This window comes from Phoca vitulina, unplaced genomic scaffold (genome assembly GCF_004348235.1).
Source record: "Phoca vitulina isolate PV1807 unplaced genomic scaffold, GSC_HSeal_1.0 scaffold24, whole genome shotgun sequence".
In the NCBI taxonomy this organism is placed as follows: Eukaryota; Metazoa; Chordata; class Mammalia; order Carnivora; family Phocidae; genus Phoca; species Phoca vitulina.
In genome coordinates, this window is record NW_022589727.1 from 16287861 (window position 1) to 16311986 (window position 24126).

Genomic DNA, 24126 nt, shown 5'->3' on the forward strand with positions numbered 1-24126 from the left:
TGATGGACATTTGAATTTTTTCTATTTTTTGGCTGTGATGGATAATACTACTATGAACATTTGTGTGCAAGTTTTGTGTGAATGCATGTCTTCAGTTCTCTTGGGTCTATACCAGAAGTGGAATGGCTCTGTCATATGGTAATTCTATGTTTAACTTTTTGAGGAACTGCCAAATTGTTTTCCACAGTGGCTACACCCCTTACAATCCTGCCAGCATGTATGAGAGTTCCATTTTCTCCACATCCTTGCCAACCCTTGTTACTTTCTGTAGTTTTTTTCTTTCTTAAATTATAGCCATCCTAATGAGTGTTGGCTGTTCATTCTTATTTTTTAGAATGCTTTGTAATTTTTCACTGAATGCCAGGCTTACAAATGAACAATTGCAGAGGCTCTACTTGATGTTACATTTCCCTTTGGAAGTGAAGTACTAGATTACCTTGAGCACTGAACGTTGACTATAAGATTTGTTAGGGCTGATATATTTCCATCTTGACCTTAATCTAAGGAGAGCCTTTTTGAAGTCTCAACAGAGAGCTTGAGTTGTTTTTGAAGGCCTTTCCAACTTGGTAGAGACTACACTCCAGTCTTTGTTTCTCTAGCACTGGGCAGAAGCTGAAATATTCCACTCAGCTCTTCAGCTTCTGGACTGCTGTGTTATGCTAGTTTTCTTGAGTTTTTGTCCTTTTTGTGGTTCTTCCACTCTGGGACTTTGTTCTTTGGTTTCTAGCTTTCTGATAGCCCAAAACTATCTTCTTCTCAGTCCAGTAGGGCTGCCACTTCTGCTTGGGCTCTATTTTCTGTTATATAGCAAATTCAAGGACAAAGCAAAGGTGCTTGTGGAGCTGATCTTCGGTGCTTCCCTTCTCTTAAGAGTTGTAGCCCCTCCTGCTTCTCTCTGCGTATATTGCTCTTCAGTGTCTTCAAACAGTTTTTACATTTGTCCAGATTTTATAACTTTTATTAGCAGGAGGGTTAGTTTGATACAAGCTACTCTATTATGATGGGTATCGTGAATACTGATGTTTCATTAAGTGCATCACAAGAAAATGAAGAAACTGGTATCTTTTGAGAGTGAGAACGTAAGTTTTCAGCAGAAAATTTGGACAAGAATATAGAAGGAAGGATTTTTATTTTCAAATGAGAGGGTCACGGTCAGCCGTGTTTGAAGGATAGTAAAGTATCATTGCAAATTGCAGTAAGATATGTGACACTGAGTTGATGTTTGGTAATTTTTAAAAAAAACTGAACAGAGTCATTAAGTGTTTAAAGAATCCAAAGTGGATAAAAATTTTAAAATGACAATTGAAGAGGAACTATTTAATAAAGAGCAATTATTTTCTGGATATAGTAGTGAAGAAACCAAGACTGTGAATTTATTTATTTATTTATTTATTAGATTTTATTATTTATTTATTAGAGAGAGAGAGAGAGCATGAGTGGTGGGGAGAGGGAGAAGCAGACTCCCCACTGAGCAGGGAACCTGACTCGGGGCTCAATCCCAGGACCCTGGGTTCATGACCTGAGCCGAAGGCAGACACTTAACCAACTGAGCCACTCAGGTGCGCTAAGACTATGAATTTTAAGTGGTTGCTATTAGAATAGTACTTGGTTATTTGCGTAAATGTTAGTGATTATTAAATGGTTGGCAATTTGAATATTTACATGTGATGGCTAAAAGACAGTGTTTATCTGTTAAGGGTACCAGAGAGGATTGTGTTCACAAAATCTGGATGGTACAGAAATGTTAGCCATGTAAAAATGTGGGAGGAAGAGGGGCACCTGGGTGGCTCAGTTGTTAAGTGTCTGCCTTCGGCTCGGGTCACGATCCCGGGGTCCTGGGATTGAGCCCCGCGCATCTGGCTCCCTGCTCCGCGGGAAGCCTGTTTCTCCCTCTCCCACTCCCCCTGCTTGTGTTCCCTCTCTCGCTGTGTCTCTCTCTCTGTCAAATAAATAAATAAATAAAATCTTAAAAAAAAAAAATGTGGAAGAGAATGACTAAAGTTATAGGAGTAGACGTTATGTTTTTTTTTTTTTTTTTTAAGATTTTATTTATTTGACAGAGAGACACAGTGAGAGAGGGAACATAAGCAGGGAGAGTGTGAGAGGGAGAGCAGGGAGCCCGATGCGGAGCTCGATCCCAGGACCCTGGGATCGTGACCCGAGCCGAAGACAGACGCTTAACGACTGAGCCACCCAGGTGCCCCTAGACATTATGTTTTTAGAACATGGAGAAATAGAGAGAGAAGGCAGAAATAGATGTGTAAAGAATATAGCTCCTTCTCCTGTAGGCTTAAAAATGGGGGTTTAGAAAGCAGCTAACCATTTGCTTTCTTCACCAAAATAGCCCTAAGAAGGGAGCCAGGTGTTGCAGACGGCCTTGTATCTGTGTTTTTCCTTTCGCCCTTTTGTGAACTCTCAAGGTTAGTCAGTGATTTTCTTCACACTTTCATTAGGAAATTTGCCAAAGGCATCCTTTTGAGGCAGCTGTCTCTGTACCCTTGGAGGCCATCAGTAATGTTTCCGATCTATAGGAGTCGTCGGCACAGAAATGTTGGACTGAACTGAGTCTTCGTGGTTTAAAACATTCCCTTGCCAAAATTACTTTATTTCCCCCTTGAATCGTAGTACAAAGTATATCACATTTTGGGGCTTCTGGTCCTTTTATAGTTTTTTGTTATTGTATCTTTTCAGGTAAAATCCATCATTAATAGTAAATATATCTAAATATATTAATAATGAAAGGAGACTTAGGTTTTAAAACATAATTTAACAATAGTGGACACATTAAAAATCCCTATATGTAAATAAATGTGAATTTTTGTATAGAATGTTAAAAAATTTTATTTTCACTGTTTAGATTTTGTAAAGTAAATTGGTGGTGTTCTTTTGGTCTGAGGTGGTCAGGTGATATCTTCATACTAAGATAAGTTTTTGGGGCATATTAAATTTGATGTAAATAATTAGTCTATGATTAAAATGCATTAGAATAAGTTGAAATGCATTTGTGTTTTTGTTTCTATTCAGTTTAATAATATAGGCAACTGTTATATGCATCTTTTAATATATTAGTCTAACTGTTTCTCTTGTTTTACTAAACTGTCTTCTTTCAGCCACCCACACAGAATATGCCTATGGGTCCTGGAGGGATGAATCAGAGCGGCCCTCCCCCACCTCCACGCTCTCACAACATGCCTTCAGATGGAATGGTAGGTGGGGGTCCTCCTGCACCACACATGCAGAACCAGATGAACGGCCAGATGCCTGGTAAGTTTTTCTCCTCTAAGACATTAACACCAGAGTTGCTTAGCAACTGAAACGACATGGGGGCTCAAGGGATACTAGATTGTTGATGACAAAACTGCTTTGAATGCCCCCGAGTACAAGCTCTCTTAGAGTTTGTTAGCTACAGAGCTACGTGACCTGTATTCAGTGTTTATCAGGCTGCCCTTGGGCTTTGATGTAGCTGACACACAGCATTCCTCTGATGAACAGAACTGGCTAAATTTAGTCTGTCTGAAACTATGCAATACAGCTGGCTTTAGAAGCTTTTTGGAAAAAAAAGGCATTGCGCCATGACTTAAGAATTAAAATCTCTTTATAGGTTATAAAGGTACTATAACATTTCCTTGGGTTTTGTATTTACTTAAAAATTTACTGGTCCCAGAAACAGTATTGCTGGAAAAAACACATGGGGAAAAGAAAGAAAATCTGTAAAGTGCTAATATATTTAGTATTTCCTCATTGATGATATTGAAGCTGAGTATAGATTTTTATGAATACATATGCTTATAGCATAATATAAATATGGAAATTGATATTAAAGCAGATTTAAAAGAAGAAAAATAACGTCAGATGTTTTATACAATGAGATACTCCCTTTACTACTTACCCATTTTAAGTTTAGAGCCACTTAGAATATCTTCTATGTCATTGGATGCATAATTAGTTACCTTTTGCTGGTTTGAACTTTTAATCTGAGAAGTATCTTTAAACTGTTTTGTTTTTGTAACAATAGCTACAACCCATACCCATAATTTTTGGTGGGTTGTTTTCTGCATTTAGTATGAGAATATTTTTACTTTCTAAAGACAACGGCTATTTTCATTAACTAAAAGGAAGTATTATACAAATAGGAATAATGAAGGTAAATTAAAATAACAAAACAGTTCATTTTTAAAATTAGTAATTAGCATCCTTAGGATAGTGTTGTCTTACCTGATTGTGTTGGTTGGTAACATTGGTGTCCAGAGACAATGGGTGTAGGAAATGAGGTGAAGGAGAGCACAGAGCAAAAGAAGCCAGGTAGCCTGGTTTATAGAAGACTGATGTATGATTGATTGATCCTGTAGGAGGTTGGTGCTGTTTTGGTGGCCATCTTGTTTCTTGCTGAGACTTGCCACAATCCATGGTCCCCACAACCCACACCCTGTGTGGGGGTGGGAGTAAAGACGTAACTACTTGTTAAGTTGTAGTCAGGAGGATGTTTCTTGCTGAATTCACATTTAGCTCATCAGGACCTGTTGTTACTGAACTGGAAGGGTAGTGCTAATGCATGTTAGCAAGTTAGGAGTTTTGTGACTTTTTATGGTGGTACTGTTAATGTTAATTAGAATTTTGACTTAACTTCTCCATGTAGCACTTGAGCCTAAGGCCAAAGAAGCACTTGAGCAGCAATGTAATTACTGTTAACTTGACATTTGGGTTTTTGTATATGGCCATTTGGAGTAATTATATTTTTTATAAACCAGAGATTTTTAACTAGTTATGACCTACGTTGTCCAGAACATTGTAGAGCTTCCAAAACAACTCTCTTAGAAAGAGTTCTAGTTAGGTGTAGAAGAAATTGAAGTCCAGGTACTTTGTTTCCTTTATGTAATAAGCTCCTTAATAGAGCTTAGCCAACTTTTTTTATGCACACGAATTGGTATCTAGGCTTTTAATTTCCTATTTTAGTTTTGTTCTTTAATATTTTCTTTTTTTGGGGTGCCTAGGTGGCTCAGTCGGTTAAGCGTCTGCCTTCGGCTCAGGTCATGATCCTGGGGTCCTGGGATCGAGCCCCGCATCGGGCTCCCTGCTCCGCGGGAAGCCTGCTTCTCCCTCTCCTTCTACTGCTTCCCCCTGCTTGTGCTCTCTCACTTTCTCTGTCAAATAAATAAAAAAAATCTTTAAAAAAAAAAAAAAATATTTTCTTTTTTTTTTTTTAAGATTTTATTTATTTGACAGAGACAGCGAGAGAGGGAACACAAGCAGGGGGAGTGGGAGAGAGAGAAGCAGGCTTCCCGCTGAGCAGGGAGCCCAGTGCTGGGCTCGATCCCAGGATCCTGGGATCATGACCTGAGCTGAAGGCAGATGCTTAACGACTGAGCCACCCAGGCGCCCCGTTTTTTAATATTTTCTAATCTAAGTTGTAGAGCTACTTACATGTTCCTTGATCTTGGTCAAGTAACCACAGTTTCACGTTCCTTTTTAAAAACATTTAACTGATTTTTAAAAAATTCGATAATAATAAATCTGTGGTACCAAAGTCAAAAGGTACCAAAGGGTATACGGCCCCTGCCTCCAGACTTTGTTCCAGAGAGTCATTGGTTCTAGTTATCCTTCAAGAGATATTCTCTGTATCCAGAACATATGCATAACACTCTTTTTTCTTTTGTCTTACTCTTTAAAAAAAAACACAAGTTGTAGTATACATTATGTAGTATTATATATAATATTTTTTCTCTCTTAAAGATAGATCTTAGAGACCATGAGTATATATATATTTTGGAGACCACTCAGTACATAAAGAGCTGCCTCATGCTTTGGTGACTGTATTTCATTCTTTTTCGTGGGTGCCCCTGATTTGTTTGACAGTTCATTATGATGGAAATACAGGTTATTTCTAGTCTTCTGGTATTAAAAGTTATGCTTCTGTGAATATGCCTGTGAGATAAAAGTAAATTAGTAAATAAATAAACACACATACACAGTTTTGCATTCATGCACTTGTACACACAAAGACCTGTATATTTATAGAACTGCGGTTGTTGGGTTAAAGTTATATGCATTTTAAAATATGGTAGTTATTGCAAAATTGCTCTATATAAAAATAGTGCTTATTTATATATTTATATACCTTAACAATGTGTGAAATTACTTCATAGATCAAAACTTTGGGTCTTTGGAATCTGAAAGATGAAAAAAGGGTCTCATAGTTTTAATTGGCGTTTTCATCGTAAGTGAAGCAAGCAGTTGTCTCATGTTTATGTCCCTTTGGTAGTTTTTGTGTGAACTGATTATTCATGTCCCTTGCCATTTCTTTTATTGCTGGTGGTCTTTTACTTACTTTATATGTTAAGTAATTAGTTCATTCTGTGATAGGTCTTGTTAATAATTTTTTCCCAGTTTTTCTTTTTATTATTTTGTTTAGTTTGGTCTGGTTTGGTCATATTTAAATTTTTTATTTTCATGTAGTGTAGTTTATCAGTCTTTTATGGCTCTAGGTTTTCTGGCATATAAGAAGGTCTTTCTGCTTCAAGATTATTTTAAAAGTTCTCCTTTTTGAAATTCTCCTTTAAGATTTTTTTCCTTTTTCATTTTTCTTTTGTAATGTTTAATTTTTTTATTTATCTGGAACTATTTTTGGTAGAAGGAATGTGGTAGGCCGTTTTCCAGATGGCTACTCAGTGGTCACACTATTTATTGAATTGTCTTTCTTTTGCCTACTGATATTTAATTTTGGCACTATTACAAAATTAGAAATTTGAGTGTGTTTTTAGACTCTACTGTGGGCCCCTTGATCTGTTCATTCATTTGTGTGCTAATACTACACACTTTTAATTACTCCAGCTTTATATGTTTTGCTCTCTTATAAAGCTAGTTCTTCATCATTGCTTTTCTTTTTCAGAATGTTGCTGGCTTCTAAAAGCATCAGTTCCTTAATCTATAAAATGGGAATAGCATCTGCCTCACAGTATTTGCTGTCATTCATGTAAAGCATTTACTTTGTTTGCTAGTGATTAAATACTCAAGTTATTGTTTGGTATTATTATTATGGTATGCAAAAAAAAAATAAAAAGCTTAAGTACTTTTTAATAGATCATCTGTTTAACTTTCATATTTGGTTCTGACCACTTTTCTTCAAAGGGCCTAACCATATGCCTATTCAGGGACCTGGACCCAATCAACTCAATATGACAAACAGTTCCATGAACATGCCTTCAAGTAGCCATGGAGCCATGGGAGGTTACAACCATTCGGCACCATCATCACAGAGCATGCCCGTACAGAGCCAGATGACGATGAGTCAAGGGCAACCAATAGGAAGCTATGGCCCCAGACCAAATATGAACATGCAGCCAAACCAAGGTAAATAAGCTTGATATCATTCTTTTTTTTAAAGTTTTTTTTTTTTTTAATTAAAGATTTTATTTGAGAGAGACAGAGAAAGCATGAGCAGGGAGAGGGGCAGAGGGACAAGCCGACTCCCTGCTGGGCAGAGAGCCCCACACACGGGGCTGCAGGTGGGGCTCCAGGCAGGGCTTGATCCCAGGACCCTGAGATCATGGACGCAGCTGAAGTCAAACGCTTAACTGACTGAGCCACCCTGGTGCCCCTGATGTCATTCATTTTTTTTTTTTTAATATTTATTTATTTGAGAGAGAGAGCACGGTGAAGGGGGGAGCAAGCAGACTTCCAGCTCAGCAGGGAGCCGGACTCCGGCCCTGGGATCCTGACTTGAGCCAAAGGCAGATGTTTAACCAACTGAGCCATCCAGGCGCTACAGCCCCTGATGTCATTCTTGACTAGTAAATGAAACTTTTTTTTCAAGTTGGTAGCTGATTCATGAAAATAAAAGTTTGAAGTGAGTCATAATCATAGCCATAGAAAAGGAACATTGAGTTTGAAACTAGCTTAAAATAATTTTTTTTTTTTTTTTTACATTTAGAAGTTTGCTTAATTAAGCTTTTAAAGCTTATTTATCTTTATGTCTTTTGGACAGTTTATTTGAGATTCTTGGATTTTTATTTAAGAAAAATTTTTTTTCAAGCTAATAAATGAATAACCAAACATTTGATTTAGAGCTAGAAAGTTGAGAAAATAATTTTATCTTTGCAAGTACAACCCCTTTACTCTGTGGTCTTTGTTACTTCTTAAGGATATATTAATTTATATGAATTTCCCTTGATTTTTCTGAATGTTCTCTGATGTTGTATTTCAGCATTAAGAGGTAATTTTAACATAATTTGTTTATTAGAGTGTTTAGTGGAGATGCTGCTATATTCTTCTATTCCTAGAATGGGGTGAAGTCTATTAAAGTTTATTACCAATCTCAGAGAATGAAATTATCATCATGTTTCTTTTTTAAGTATGCTTGTGAATAATAACTAAAAACCAGTAAGTGGCGCTCTTTTCTGCTAATTGCCCTTTAAAACAGTTGGCATATTGCCAGCCTAAAGCTATTTCAATTACAAAATGTGAGGTTAATGCAATAAAATTTTCTAGATTTTGATTTTGAAAAACAAATCACTAAAGTGCATCCAGGTAAAAGAAGTTAAGGTTAATTTGTTGATAATTATTTATGATGAAATAATATATTCTAATACTGAAATAATAATACAGAATTTTTTGTAATTTTGATGAGATACACAGAAAACAAAGAGACAGTAGAGTAAATTGTCAATGTAGATTCACAAAACTGGTATTTGCTCCATTTTTTTCCTCAAAGTTGTTTAGTGCCCATGATGGATTTTTTTTTTAAAGGTTCAAAATAACAGCAAGATCCAGTCAGTGCCAGGTCAGAAGGGAGTCCAGATGTTTCTCTATACAGTTTGGTTAAAAGGAGAGAGAGCAAGAAAATTGGTAATGATTCTCAAAGCAACTACAGTAATGAGGGCACACTACTTAGAAACTATCATGAAGAAAAGAGTAGGGTGTGCACAAGAATGGATGTTGCTGTAGAATGGGTTGATATGACATCATAAGATTTGAAGAACCAAAAAATAATGCATGCAGCAATGTATATGTAGAAAATAGTAACTTTTTGGAGAAAGGAACTGAGGTGTTTATAGGACTTTTTTGTTCTAAACTTAGGAACCATCTACTTTTTAAAATGTCACATTTTGTATTACTAATGTACAGTTTTTCTTTTTACTATAGTAGTTATAGTGCTTTTTGCTTTGTGTAATCTGTGAATTTCTTAATAGTCATTTTCTATATAATCTCTTTTCTATGTAGGGATCTGATTTAAAGAAATAAAAATTACTTTTCAAAAAAGAATAGGATGGAAATCCTGAGGAAATTTTCAAAATTTAAAAAATCTCTTCAGGGGTGCCTGGGTGGCTCAGTCGTTGAGCGTCTGCCTTCGGCTCGGGTCATGATCCCAGGGTCCTGGGATCGAGCCCCGCATTGGGCTCCCTGCTCAGCGGGAAGCCTGCTTCTCCCTCTCCCACTCCCCCTGCTTGTGCTCCTGCTGTCGCGGTCTCTCTGTCAAATAAATAAATTAAAAAATGTTAAAAAAAATAAAAAATAAAAAATCTCTTCAGGACAGATAAACTTTGCAGTTAAATTTTGATATTTCAGATACAAAGAACACCAAAGAAAATTATAGTTGCCAAAAAAGAGAGAAAGTTATATGAGGTTGTAGCAATATCTACTGTTTTAATCCTATGAGTTTCTTGTAAAGCTATTTTAATTATATGGTATCTATTGGATGAAAAGTTTTAATATTCATTTCATATAAAACATTCTCTTAGGGGCACCTGGGTGGCCCAGTCGGTTGAGTTTTTTAGCCTCTGACTCTTGGTTTTAGCTCAGGTCTGATCTTAGCATTGTGAGATCAAGGCAATTTCCCCCCCCAACCATTGGGCTCTGCACACAGCACAGAGTCTGCTCGTGTTTCTCTCTACCTCTTCCCTCTATGTGTGCTTTCTCTCTCTCAAATAAATAAATCTTTAAAAAAATATTTTCTTAGATAGCTTTAAAAATAAGCTGCATGTTTTACATTAAAAGTTTTCTGTTCTTGGGCTCTATGCTCAGTGGGGAGTCTGCTTGAGATCCTCTCTGTCTCTCTCTCTGTCCCTCCCCCCCAAAATAAAATAAAATAAGTAAATAAAATCTTGTTTTGATAAATAAGTGGAAGTAAATCAGAGGAGACCACGTTTTAAATAGCCCTTTTTTGAGAAACACTTAGGAAACACTCAAATTCTATGAACAGAAACATTTTTGACTTTCAAAAAGTTTTCTTAATGTTTGTTGAGATATTCTTAGCTGTTTTTTGAGTTAAAATCAAAATACTGAAATCTTTTGGCTATCCCTATATTTCTACATACATACCTCTGTTATCAAGAGATACTAGAAAAACTGTTAAAGCTACTTACGATATTTTAATAATGGGGTTAATTAGTCAAGAAAAAGAAACATTTGTGGGATTTCTTACACTAAACTTCTGTCAAGTGACAGGAAAAATAGAAAAAGAGTAATCCAGGGCGCCTGGGTGGCTCAGATGGTTAAGCATCTGCCTTCGGCTCAGGTCATGATCCCAGGGTCCTGGGATCGAGTCCCGCATCGGGCTCCCTGCTCCTTGGGAGCCTGCTTCTCCCTCTGCCTCTCTCTCTCTCTCTCATGAATAAATAAATAAAAAATCTTAAAAAAAAAAGAAAAAGAGTAATCCAGAGAATTCTAATTTTGTTTTAAAAAGGAACAATTAAAAGGCAATTATTTAATTATTATATTAATAGTTATTAACTAAGTGACATATTTGGGAGCTTTAACTGATGATGTAGTAGTTTTTTAAACAAAACATTGTATTTGTTCTGGTAGCTTTGAAGTGGCTTTCTTTTTACCCTCTGTTCCCTTTTTTTCTCTCTCAGCTTTGAAGATGAAATTAAGGGGGGAAAAGTAACTTGTCTAAAAATCTTGTTATTGTAATTTAGGAATCTCATTGAATTAATCCAAGGATATACATTTACAATTTTGATTGTTTCATAAAGCAAAGAGAAATAGTCTGTTAATTTATACTGTTAGCTCCAATATAATAAGGCACATTGTATACTAGTATTACAATAAAAGTATTATTTATAGGAATGAAATTGTAGAATCTTTTGAGCTTCATTAGTTCTTTAAAAGTTGGTTTTTAGCTTTTGAATTTTACTGAAAAATTAAACCAAATCAGTGCAAAGACTATTATAACAAAAACTTGCAGACCTACCACACAAAATATATCTTTTCAAAAAGCTGCACAAAAAGTTGTTAATTAAATTTGTTAATTATATATTACTGTGTTCATGGTTATTTAAAAAAAAAATTCAGCAGTTACTTTTTTTTGAACTTAAAAAAAAATGCATATATGACGGCGGCATTATAATTGGTGCCCACTTCTAGTTGATTTATAGTTTTATATGTATCTATGACTTGAGAAGACTGAAATATTTTTTAATTTAGCAACCAGATTTATTATTGTAGCACAGTATTTTTCCTCTGTGTTCTTTTAGAGAGTCTACTGCTTCCAGATAAAATAAAATGAAAGGTTTAGGAAGTTTTTGTTTTGTTTCTTACACTGTTGGCCAACTGTTATAAATGGTCAATCCAACATAAACTTTCCTGTGTTATTTTCACTATTATTCAGATAAAAGTTTAGGGATTATTACTTTGAACTTTAAGACCTATTAAAAATTAATCACCATTTTCTTACATCCATAATTGGATCTGCTTACTCCTATATACAGCATAAACTTCACTAGAATTCAAATACTTGAATTCATTTGAATTACAGAAAAAAGGAGGAAGTTTATCTTTATTGTTCACACTGTTTTGTTCTAGTGCCTGGAACAATGATGGGAGGCATACAAAATCTGTTTCTTCAGTGAATAGGAATTAAACCCAAATGTCATATAATAACCTGGAAAGACAGTACCTTAAATATATTTCTTTAATAAAGCAACAGGTTTTTCATTAGAGTATTAAAAGTCAAATTAGAATAGCAAGGCTTTCTGAAAATGACCAACAGTCACATTTGATAGAATCAGCGTATTTTTTATTCCTAGGCATTAATGATTATAGCTTTTCTCATTTAACATCATTTTACTAATTACATACTCAAATATAAGGAGTTTTCACAAATTACTATATTTGTGTTAAAACATGTATTTCACAAGTTCCATGTGTATAATTCTTCAGACTTGGATCCAGATCTTGGCTCTGTAGATATATATGTATATATGTGAGACCTTTGACTAAATTCCTTAATAAGTAAGGTTAAGGGAAACAATGCATATTAAAATCCTGACTCAGTAATTGTTTGCATAATTTGTATGAAATTAGTTGGTCAGAATAAAAAACTTTTTTAAAATAACAAAGTTTGAGATAAGTTTATCAGTTGTTGTCTCTTTTAAGCCCATCAACTTTATTTTTGGTTTTAGTTTTGTTTGAATAGTATTAAGAAAGTCCTGATTCATTTAGGTAGTAAGTTGCAAATGATAATGGTCTGATCTGGAGGCTTGATGTTAGAATAATGGAAAATTTTTCTTTCAGTACCTTTATGTACCTTTATTATGTAAATATGGAGGGCAAAGAAATATGAAGGGCGAAGAGTATATATTATCGTAGCCAGGAGTGTTGTATTTATCATCTTATACAGGGGATTATTTTCTGGTAAGAGCTGTACCAAGCAGATGTGCTTGAGAAAAGCCTAGGACTTACTTGTGCATGTATATTGTAGTAGTATATTTCCTTGTGACTTTGTTTTCAGTATTTACAGATCTACCTCGTTTTAAAAATAGCATTCATTATATAGGTCTAGCATAATTTATTTAACAAAACCATATCCCCTTTTGATAATGCTTCTAGTCTTTTATTATTATAACTACTTCTGGGACAAACATTTTTGTGTATATATTGGAGTACTTACACAAGAATCTTGTAGAATAAATTTTAGAAATGAAATTGGTAGGTAAAATATATAAATACTTAAAATGTCTGAGAGACACAGATATTCAGACCGTAGCATTTGCCATTTGCATTTTTTTTCTGTGAATTGCCTGTTGGTGTTCTATTTTCTGTGGTTTGTCTGTTTATTATTAATTTGAAGGAGTTCTTTTTGGATTAAGGCTGTTTGTCCTTTATTTAGTGTATGTGAAAACATTTTGTGAGTTTTAGGAGAATAGGAATTTAACTTTTTAAAATGGCTTATTCTTGTAGTAGGATTCTGAAATGGTAATGTTACTTTTGTAGTTATTTATTAATTATGTCAGGTCTTTCATTCAACATTTGTTAAATTATGGTCCAGATAGACTTCTGTAATAATTATTGATAAAATACTTTGGAGGACTCAGCATGTTTACTGGTATATTAAAACATCTGAAAAGTCTTACAGTAAAGGAACTGATTTGCTTTTGGTTAACACAAGCGTATTACAAGTATAGCATAAGTGGTAATACAAGTATTTTGGGGAGGGTGCATATAAAAAATAAGAACTAATATTCAGTGAGTGCCCGGTACTGTGATAAAGTACTTTACGTGTCTTCTTTAGTTTAATCCTCACAACATCTTTCAGGTAGTAGTACTATTATTATCTTCATCCCAAGGGTGAGAAAACACATCCCTTAGAAATATGGGCAGGCCTTGTTTGTACAGTTTTGGTATGCATGAATTTCAGTTACCACAATTCAGTTAAATGACACCTTTTCCCCAACAACATGGTTCACATTTTAGTTATGGTATCTGAACTGTGAGTCCTTACATGAAGTACAAACTTAGCTTCTATCTCTTCAGTTTATGAGTGACTGCATAAATAAGAGATGACTATAATGATCAGTGACTATTCATGTCACTTTTAGATGCTGTCAGTGATTGGTCACTGTGTAGCTATCATTTTATGCACGCACAGCAGAATATGTAATTGTGTTGCTTCCTTGGCTCCCAGTTATAAACCTTTGTGATATTTTACAAAAGATAAAAGCGTAGCAGGAAAATGCGAAGTAATACTGCTGGAAATGAAATCCAGATCCTTTGTAAATAGAGTTAGAGAAGAAATTGCTGACTGGGGGAATGTTGACACTGCTGCCATTTGAGAGACTAGATGTGCACTGCAGGTACTTAGTGAAGGTGAACTCACTGACATAACATAGGAAAACTGGTTGTGATGAAAAGAACGGAGATGTCCCAGAGAAAGTAAGACTGGCAAAATACTTCATATTGAAATTCTTGGAGATATTTCATGACATTGAAAGTACAAAGGATAAAATGTTGGAAGCTGATCCGTACTTAGAAAGGAAGATGATAAGTGGCCAAGCTGTAGAAAAAAATGCTAGCTCCGAGAATTTAGCCAACTGCAAAGTTATAGGGAATGGTTCCTAAGATTGGCCTCACTTCTGACACCAATTACAAGTTCTAAGGTTCCCCAAAGCACCCTCAGGGTCAGTAATTTATTGGAAAGACTCAAAGAGCTTACTGAAAACTGTTACACTCACAGTTACGATTTATTACAGTGAAAGGATACATCAGCCAAGGGAAAAAGTGCAGAGAAAAGTCCAGAAGAGATACCACAAGTGGAGTTTCTCTCTCCATGGGAGTCAGGATGCTCTCCTGGCCCCAGTGTGTGACAGTATGCACAGAATGTTGCCAACCAGGGGAGTTCACCTGAGCCTCAGTGGTCGGAGTTTACATTGGCGCTCCATTATGTAGATTTGATTGATTTCCAAGTTATTAATCTTAGTCTATAGTATGTAGTCCTGGGCATGACCCGAAGCCCCCACCCAGGTTCAGGAGCTGTAGGAATCCCCAATTTAATAAATATAATAAATCTTCAATATGAAAAAACACTACAGTACTATTTTTCTCCTTTCAAGTACAACATAGAAAATTTACAAATGAAGAAATTATTTCAAATATTATATTCCATGGAAATGTCATGCTTGACTAGTGGATTTGAATGTGTGAGAATTGTATGTACACTCATCTCTCTTCACTGTTAAAATTGGTAAATCTATGTAATATGGCTAATATTGCAGGTTTGTGTTAGTTGCAGTTTTAGGTTTATACAGTCATTATAGTTCAGGTTAGATATTTTGTTTATAATTTGATCGTTGCTGTCCTGGATGAGTTTTTCAAGGTTGTAATTTCTTCCCCAATGATGACATTTTTCTGGTTATAAAAATAACTAATACTTAATATGAAATATCTGGAAAATACAGAAAGGAATAAAGCATAAAAGTCACTTATAATCTTACTCTACAAGCTTTAAGTTACTCTGCAGACAAGCTACAGTCCACTTAGGTATAGTAAGTAGGCTGTACTTAGGCTCTTTGTAGCAGAAGTTTGAGTACTTGTAATTACATAATTATTTGTAATATGCCTTTAATTATTTTTCCCTAGACTCTAAGTTCTATGAAGTCAGGGACTGCGTCTTGTTCACTACTGTATCCTATTTGTTGACTGATAGATTAGCTAGATTTCCTCATGCCATAACAAATTAGAAAACTAGCATTCTTCTCTATGCTTTGTCATCCATCAGCTGTTATTCCAGGAATGAACCAAAGAAAGAACTGTCAGTTACTGTCAGATAAAACAGATGATCATCAGTTTTACCAAAACCTTTTGGGTTTAGGGGACAAAATTCAGATGATTTTCTTCAATAGATTATAAACTCAGTTTCATTATGATACTTTTTTTTAAAAGATTTATTAATTAGAGCGTGCGTGGGTATGGGAGGAGGGGCAGAGGGAAGAGGGGGAGGGGCAAAGGGAGAGGGAGAATTCTCAAGCAGACTCCCTGCTGAGCATGGAGCCAGATACAGGGCTTGATCCCACCACCCTGAGATCATGACCTAAGCCAAAATCAAGAGTCACATGCTTAACCGACTGATCCACCCAGGTGCCCCATTATACATTTTAAAAAACGTTTAATTTTGAAATAATTACAGGTTTACAGGAAGTTACAAAGGTAATACAGAGAGATGCTATGTGTCTTCCCCCCAGTCATCTCTAATCCCTTAGCTCCTGTTACTCTTTCATTTTTATAATTGTCATTTTCAGAATGTTATATAAATAGAATCGTGCAGTATGAGACCTTTTGAGATTGACTTGTTTTACTCCACATAATTAATATTTGTTCCAGGTTGTTGCATGTATCAGTTGTTCATTCGTTTGTATTGTAGAGTTGTTTAACCATTCACCAGTTGGGGGACATTTTAGTTTCCAGTTTTTGGCTTTTTCAAGTAAAGGTGCTATGAACATTGTGTACAGTTTTGTGTTTTTATTTGGACAAAAGTTTTCCCTTTTTTGTTTCTGTTTTTTGTTTTAAGTAAACTCTACCCAGTGTGGGGCTTGAAGTCATAACGCTGAGATCAAGAGTTGCATGCTCCACTGACTGAACCAGCCAGGCACCCCTTTGTTCTTTTTTTTTTTTTAAGATTATTTTTTTGGAAGATTTATTTATTTATTTTAGAGAGAGAGAGAGAATGCGAGTGGGGGGGGGGGGGGGGGGGGGAGGGAGAGAGAAGCAGAGTCTGTGCTGAGCGGGGAGCCTGACACAGGCTCAGTGCCATGGTCCTGAGATCAGGACCTGAGCTGAAATCAAGAGTTGGGTGCTTAACCAAATGAACCACCCAGCCATCCCACTTTTTTTTTTTTTTTTTTTTTAATTTTCATTTTTTGGGGGATAAATACCAGGAATGCAGTTGCGGGGTCATATGATAAGTGTACATTTAGTTTTTTTTAGAAACTGCCAAAGAGATTACTCAAGTATCTGTACCATTTTACGTTCTCACCAGCAATGTATGAGAGATCTGCTTTCTCCAAATCCTTGTCAACATTTGGTATTGTCAGTATATTTAGTTTAATCTTAGCTGTTCTAAAAATGTATAGTGATAAATCACTGTGGTCTTATTTTGCATTTCCCTAATGGCTGCTGATGCTGAACATCTTTTCATGTACTTACTTGCCATCTGTATATCCTCTTGAGTGAAATGTCTCTTTGTGTCTTTTGCCCATTTTCTAGTTGGATTGTTTGGTTTTTTACTGTTGAGTTTTGAGAATTCTTTATATATTATTCTAGGATTAATTTTTAAATTTTCTCCCAATACTTGATTATGGAAAATTCAGACATACAGGATACTTGAAGGATGGTACTGTATAGTTCCCACCTTCATTCTACAGTTAGTATTTTACTAAATTTGTTTATTATATGTCTGTCTGTGGGTGCCTGGTTGGCATCTTCCCTCAGGTCATGATGCTAGGGTCCTGGGATTGAGTAGCCCCCCCATCAGGCTCCTTGCTCAGCGGGGAGCCTGCTTCTCCCTCTCCCTCTGCCTGCCACTCTCACTGCTTGTGCTCTCTCTCTCTCTCTCAAATAAGTAAATAAAATCTTTAAATAAAAAATCTGTTCATCTACTAATCCATCAATGCATCATATTTTTCAAAATGCATTTCAGAGTAATTTGCAGATATCAGTATACTTTACCCATTAGCACCTTAGTCTGTATATCATTAGGGCTTAACATTTTAAAATTTTATTTTTTTAAATATTTTTTTCTTTAGGTAACATTTACATACAATGAAATGGGTAGATCTTAAATGTATCATTTGATGAGTTTTGATATATTTATAACAAACCCCTTTGGATTCATTTTATAGCTAACATCTTAAGTACCCTCTGGGATATGGTTCTATTCCAATTTAAACATTTTATATGAACCATAATCTAGCTTCTTTTAAGATAAAAGTGGATGATTGGTTATTCTTTCTCTTAGAATTCTATTTCAGTGTGTGGTCCTGAGACTACGGGGATCAGAATCATCTGGGGTAGTTGTTAAAAAAAGGTTTGTGTGCCCCATCCTGTACCTGCTAAAGCAGAATCTCTAGGGGTAAATTTTACAAATTAAATTTTAACAAATATTCTAAGTCATTCTTATACACAGTCCATTCCCTCAGAATTATTCTGGGGAGGATAATCTCTTCAGTGCCAGATGGTTTTAAGTTCCCAGCTTTCCTGCTTAGTGACACAAAGCTGTGTGTTCTAATGTAGCCCATCTCCATGGCTTTCTACTTGGGCTTTTGGAGTTCCTTTCAGTTGATTACTATAGATATTTAGCAGTGACTGTTTTCCTGTACAGTATAGTTGAAACTATGTAAGAGGTCTAACTGTAAGAAATTGCTCAATCTTTTATTTTTCGGGATTTATTAAATACATCCCTTTTCTAAAAATTTTCAGTCACCAGAAAGCTAAATACATAATCTAATTCCCAGACTAGTTTGTAGAGATCCCTATGATTTAAGATTATGCTCTTGAGAATCCAGGATTTCTTGACGCAACACTGTTGACATTTTGAGCTGCATAATTTGTTGTGGGGGCCTGTCCTGTGCCTTGTGAGATATTTAGCAGTATATCTGTCTGGTACCCACTAGGTGGCAGTAGCACCACCACTCATATCAGTTGTGACCACCAAAAATGTCTCTAGAATTGGCTAAAATGTCTCCTGGGGACAGAATCAAACAAGGTCGAAAATCACAGCTTTAAGAAATGGTTAATATGGGGTGCCTGGGTGGCTCAGTCGTTAAGCGTCTGCCTTCGGCTCAGGTCATGATCCCAGGGTCCTGGGATCGAGCCCCGCATCAGGCTCCCTGCTCGGCGGGAAGCCTGCTTCTCCCTCTCCCGCTCCCCTGCTTGTGTTCCCTCTCTTGCTGTCTCTCTCTCTGTCAAATAAATAAATAAAATCTTAAGAAAAAAAAAAGCAATGGTTAATATAAGAAACTATGTATAAGGTTAGTTTGTGTTACTGAAGAAACGACAACAAAAGTTACTGGTACTAGTATGTTTTAATACTTTTTAATACTTAAATGAAAATTTATCTAAAAATTTCATGTAATGAAAAAGTTTGTATCTCTTAATGAACTGTCCTTTTTATTAGCTGCAATCTGTCATGCTTCTGTTTTTTTCATTGGCTGCTGGGAAACAGCTAAGTTTGCATTAGTTACAGTGACTTTACTAAGTTTCTGGGATTTTCTTGGTGGTTCTTTTATCCTTGATATTGTATCTAAATGCCTTATTATGAACTCTTGATGAGGACAGATGTACACTTTAGATAAGTAAAAAATCATATTCGTTTTATTTAAAATTTTTTTTAATTTAAAAATTATTTTTTATTTTTTATTTATTTTTAAAGATTTTATTTATTTATTTGTCAGAGAGACACGGAGAGAGAGAGAGAGAGAGAGAGCTCTACTGAGCAGGGAGCCTGATGTGGGGCTCGATCCCAGGACCCTGGGATCATGACCTGAGTCGAAGGCAGATGCTTAACTGACTGAACCACTCAGGTGCCCCAATCCTATTCATTTTAAATGGCTATTTAATAGATAGTGGGTTAGCAAATTGCATTTGCTAGAATAGAGGGATTTTTTTCCTTGCAAATAAAATATTGGTAGTACTTTCAAATGAGAGCTAAAAATGGTTTCGTTTGAGATTAAAACGTTAAGGAACAGTAGTAAAATGGGAGTAATAGGTGGTGAAATATGAATTGGAAATTAGGCTTGGAGGGTATTAGGCGGTTTCATAGTCTAATTCTTATAACATATAGATACAGGTGGGATGAAGAAATTTGCATTTTAGGATTTTTATTTTACAGTATATTAGTACATATTATATACTATATTAGTATATTATTTGTATAGAAGCATTATCACTATTATAGTGTGTGTGTATATATATGTATATATTATTGATAGTGTATATTATAGGTAATGTTACATAGAACTGTTACCCTGGAGATACTACATGGGAGAGGTATGATTTGACTTTGGAGAGGAGATACACATAGTGGTTATGAACATGGCTCTACAGTTGTCATTTACTAGCTGTGCAGCTCTAGGTAAGATTCTTAATGCTTGTACACCTTAAATTAAATTTTCTTACCTGTAAAGTTTATGATAAGTATTACCTGTTTCATAGGATTTGGGAGAATAAATAGTAGACAGAAAGCTCTTAACTTAGTACCTGGCCTCTACTAAGTTCTCATTAACTGTTAGCTGTCATTTTAACCTTTATTTAAAGTAATTCATAGATTAATGATACGTTTTATAAAGCTTTAGTGTATTGGTTTGCATTTGAAGATGTATGAATAAATATGTGTATGTATGTATACAGAATTAAAAAAATTATATAACTCTAAATTTTTCACAGATTAATTAAAACTTAATGTTATCTTTTTAGTTGAGTCTCAAAATATTCTTTTTTTGACCAGTAACTTAAGATACAGCTAAGTATTAACCATCTCACGGGAGCAAAGAATTCCAGTAATATAAAACATGGTGACTTGGGAATATTTTACATATGTTTAAGATATAGGACATTGTTTCTATAGAGTATCTGTTAGGTATAAAACTCACAATGGAAAGAAGTAATGTTGTGATGAACATTTGTTATATGTCCTCTGGAAACACTTTCATAAAATGTAGACAATTAAGACATTAAGATCTTTGTGTATGTAATATCACACTTTGTAGTACATCTTAGCATAAAAATGATTTATGTAAAAGATGAAGAATAACTTTTAAGCCATACAGTAGTGAGTTATGTCCTTGTTTACAGAAAATGGTTATAATAGACTCATTTTGTAGTCTTCCCTCTGTAGTACAGACTTTTAGAACTTATTTTGGGGTAACCTTTTGAGATTCAGCTCTCATTTCTGTTAGTGTCTCAAGGGATAATAGACATTTGCCAGTGTAGCATATTTCATTGTCATAAGGAAAATAATATTATTCTTAAACAATCAGAGTTGAAGTAGTAATTTTTTTTTTTTAAGGGGTAAGGCTTCAAGGAAAAAGATGAAAAACATCATGTGTTAGCAATGCTATCCTTCTCCATTCTCTGTGGTTTTAGGCTTGATCCTGACTGATGTTGTGGATCCTCAGAGGGAGGGAAGTGACAGAGAATAAAAGAAGGGTGGTAATTGAGCTCTTTGGGATTGAAACTGCTGACAGTCCCAAAAGATAAAGCACAAGTGGCATGTTTTTTTCTATCTAGGGCTTAAGCTAGAATTACTTTTCTTCTTTAGAGCAAAGCTTAGAATTTTTTTGTTATTGTATCCCTTTGGATTTCCCCCACTATTATGTTTTTACTTTGTTCCTCCTTTATTTTAAATTTTGGTTCCAATGCATATTATATGCATTAGTTTTATAGTTAACCTTCTGTAAGACAAGACATCTTTAATCAGTGTTGGAGAAGAGAATCAAGGCAAAACCTTCATCTACTGAAAATGAATTATAGAAATGTCTAATCGTGCTGCCTATTAAATTATACATGCTAGTATTCAATACTTTATTATATACAAAATATATTTTAAAAATTGTAAGCTCAATTAAACTGGTTTTTTAAATTAGTTTATTTGGAGAGAGTGCATGTGTGCATGTGTGTATGAGTTGGGATGGGAGGGCGGGGGAGAGAAAGAATCTTAAGCAGCCTCCACACTCAGCGCGGGCCCAACCAGGGGCTCCATCTCCCAACCCTGAGATCAAGACCTGAGCTAAGATCAAGAGTCTGACGGTTAGGGATACCTGGGTGGCTCAGTCGGTTAAGTGTCTGCTTTCGGCTCAGGTCATGATCCCAGGGTTCTGGGATCGAGCCCCACGTCGGGCTCCTTGCTCAGCGGGGAGCCTGTTTCTCCCTCTGCCTCTCCCCCTGCTTGTGCTCTCTCTCTCTGACAAAAAAAAAAACTTCAAAAAAAAGTCCAATGTTTAACTGTCTGAGCCACTCAGTTTTAAAACTTCAATTAAACTAGTTTCAAACTTGTGTTTTGTCTGGTTCCCAGTTGATTATCTTGATCTTTGCATTCCTTAGCTAAAAACTTGGAAATTAGGATCCTTACCTCTGGTGGTTGAGGTTTATGTGAAATCAGTGTGGAAGTGTGTCTGGCAGTGTTCCATTCTCCACTGAGCCATCTTATCCCTACTATTAAGAGTTTTTTTTCCTTGTTGAAAGAAAAGTCCTAGAGTAACCTTTGAAAGGTTTATATTAAGGATAAAATTAGAAGGAAAAATGAATTTGAAATGAAGTAGAAAAGCGAAAGAAGGCAAATAGAAAAAGAGCTCTGATAAAATACTTTAGACAATACAGTTTTTCAAATTGGAAGAGAGTTAAATTCTTCCTGCTAATGTTGCTGCTTTTGTAGGCCAGTAATATATTTAAGAAGTGAGCAAAGGGGCACCTGGGTGGCTCAGTCAGTTAGGCGTCTGCCTTTGGCTCAGGTCATGATCTGGCCCCTTGTCTGACTCCCTGCTCAGAGGGGAGTCTGCTTCTCCCTCCCCTTCTCCCTCTGTCCCTCTCCCTCACCGCCCCCACTCCTGCTTGTGCACACATTCTCATCTAAATAAATAAATAAAATCTTTAAAAAAAAAAGACGTCAATAAAAAAGACGTGAGCATGTTTTGTTTTAACTTTTATTTAAATAAACAATGAGCTTTTGGCTCATCTGTGTAATTTTGTCTGTAAAAGTTTTCTCAGCCCTCCAATCCTTTCCTTTTGTACTTAAATTGTCCGTAAGTCTGAAAAGGAGGAGTACGTAGCTGTTTAAGCAGTAAACTAGGGGATGACTCATACATACTTCTGAGACAGTAATGATTATAATGGTGGAATGATGAGTTCTCCATACCATAACTTGACCCAATGAACCTCTGAGGAGCTCTTTACGTTGTTAGATGGCAACACAGAACTTTATGGCCATTGTTGATTGTTTCATGTGATATATTTTACTATTGCCATTGTGATTCTATAGCCATGGTAGTTTGGCAACCTCAGCATTGCTTGCTTTGGAAACTGTAGTTCTGATATCTGAGTCTGTGCCTTATTACAGTTTTCTGCCTGGGTATTTTTGATTGTGTGTGTGTTAGAACTTATTAAGAAGCACTACAGCCCTTTGATTTCAGGAAGCTTTTTTCATTTATAAATCTTATAGTTGGAAAAGGGAAAGAAGACCCTTTAAAATTTTGTCCTGGGGCACCTGGGTGGCTCAGTCAGTTAAGCGGCTGCCTTCGGCTCAGGTCATGATCTCAGGGTCTTGGGATCAAGTCCCACGTCGGGCTCCTTGCTCAGTGGGGAGCCTGCTTCTCCCTCTCCCTCTGCTGCTCCCCTGCTTGTGCTCTTTCTCTCTCAAATAAATAAATAAAATCTTTAAAAAAAGATAAAACTCTGTCCTAAAATTAAAGTTCATGAAATTCCACTGATGTAAGTATAAGTGTGTAGTTTCCCTATCAACCATTATATAATGAAATGAGTGGGCATTGAAAAAGGCGGAAAAAAATCGGTATCCAGAAATTAGATTTCTTTCCCTTGGTTTGACCACTGATTTGCTGTGTGAATTTGTGAAGTTTACTTTGTTTTGGTGTATTTTCTTGTATAGCTTAAGGATTCTGTTTTTCCCAGAAGGATTGTGTAGATAAATATTATATAGTATATAATAAAAAAATACATTCAGGTTGTTCATACATTGTTCATACATTGTATGAACATACATACATACATACATACTTTGCTTTTTAAAAATTACTAGAATACTCTTCCAGGAGATTTTAAATCAACTACAATGGGTTAGTTTTCCCTTGTTTGCAGATTATTTTTGGCATATGAACTTCAATTGAAAGATTTTTTTTTATTACTTGAAGTCACTTTTCATTACAATACATTATATATTTTGGGGATTATATGACAAAAGGTTTTTGCATTTCTCTTAAGGTGTTAAAATTACATGCATAAAAATTATGTGCATAATTTTTTGTCTGCTTTCAGGTCCAATGATGCATCAGCAGCCTCCTTCTCAGCAATACAATATGCCACAGGGAGGTGGACAGCATTATCAAGGCCAGCAGCCCCCTATGGGAATGATGGGTCAAGTTAACCAAGGCAATCATATGATGGGTCAGAGGCAGATTCCTCCTTATAGACCACCTCAACAGGGTAAGATTACATTTGGGAAATTTCCTGCTTAATATAAATAACAGTAGTTGAAAGACTTTATTTTAATAAACTTTTCATGTAGGCAAAGTCAGGGCTTTTTGTTTCTTGATTTTTATGATTATCATATTTTTTTTCTAAAAGGTGGTGGATATAGTAGGGGTCATGAAGTGGATAGGAACTTCCTGTTACACAGCTTTCTTTTATCTA

At 35.6% G+C, this 24126-nt stretch overlaps 1 protein-coding gene across 2 annotated transcripts in view; it reads left to right on the forward strand.

Moving 5' to 3' along the window:
• Nucleotides 1-24126, forward strand: part of SS18 (SS18 subunit of BAF chromatin remodeling complex) — a 90022-nt gene that overhangs the window by 33933 nt on the left and 31963 nt on the right. For both annotated transcript variants that reach the window (XM_032421253.1, XM_032421254.1), the window contains exons 4-6: nt 3111-3264; nt 7126-7347; nt 23752-23919. In XM_032421253.1, coding sequence (XP_032277144.1) covers nt 3111-3264; nt 7126-7347; nt 23752-23919 — 544 coding nt within the window. The remainder of the gene's footprint in view (nt 1-3110; nt 3265-7125; nt 7348-23751; nt 23920-24126) is intronic.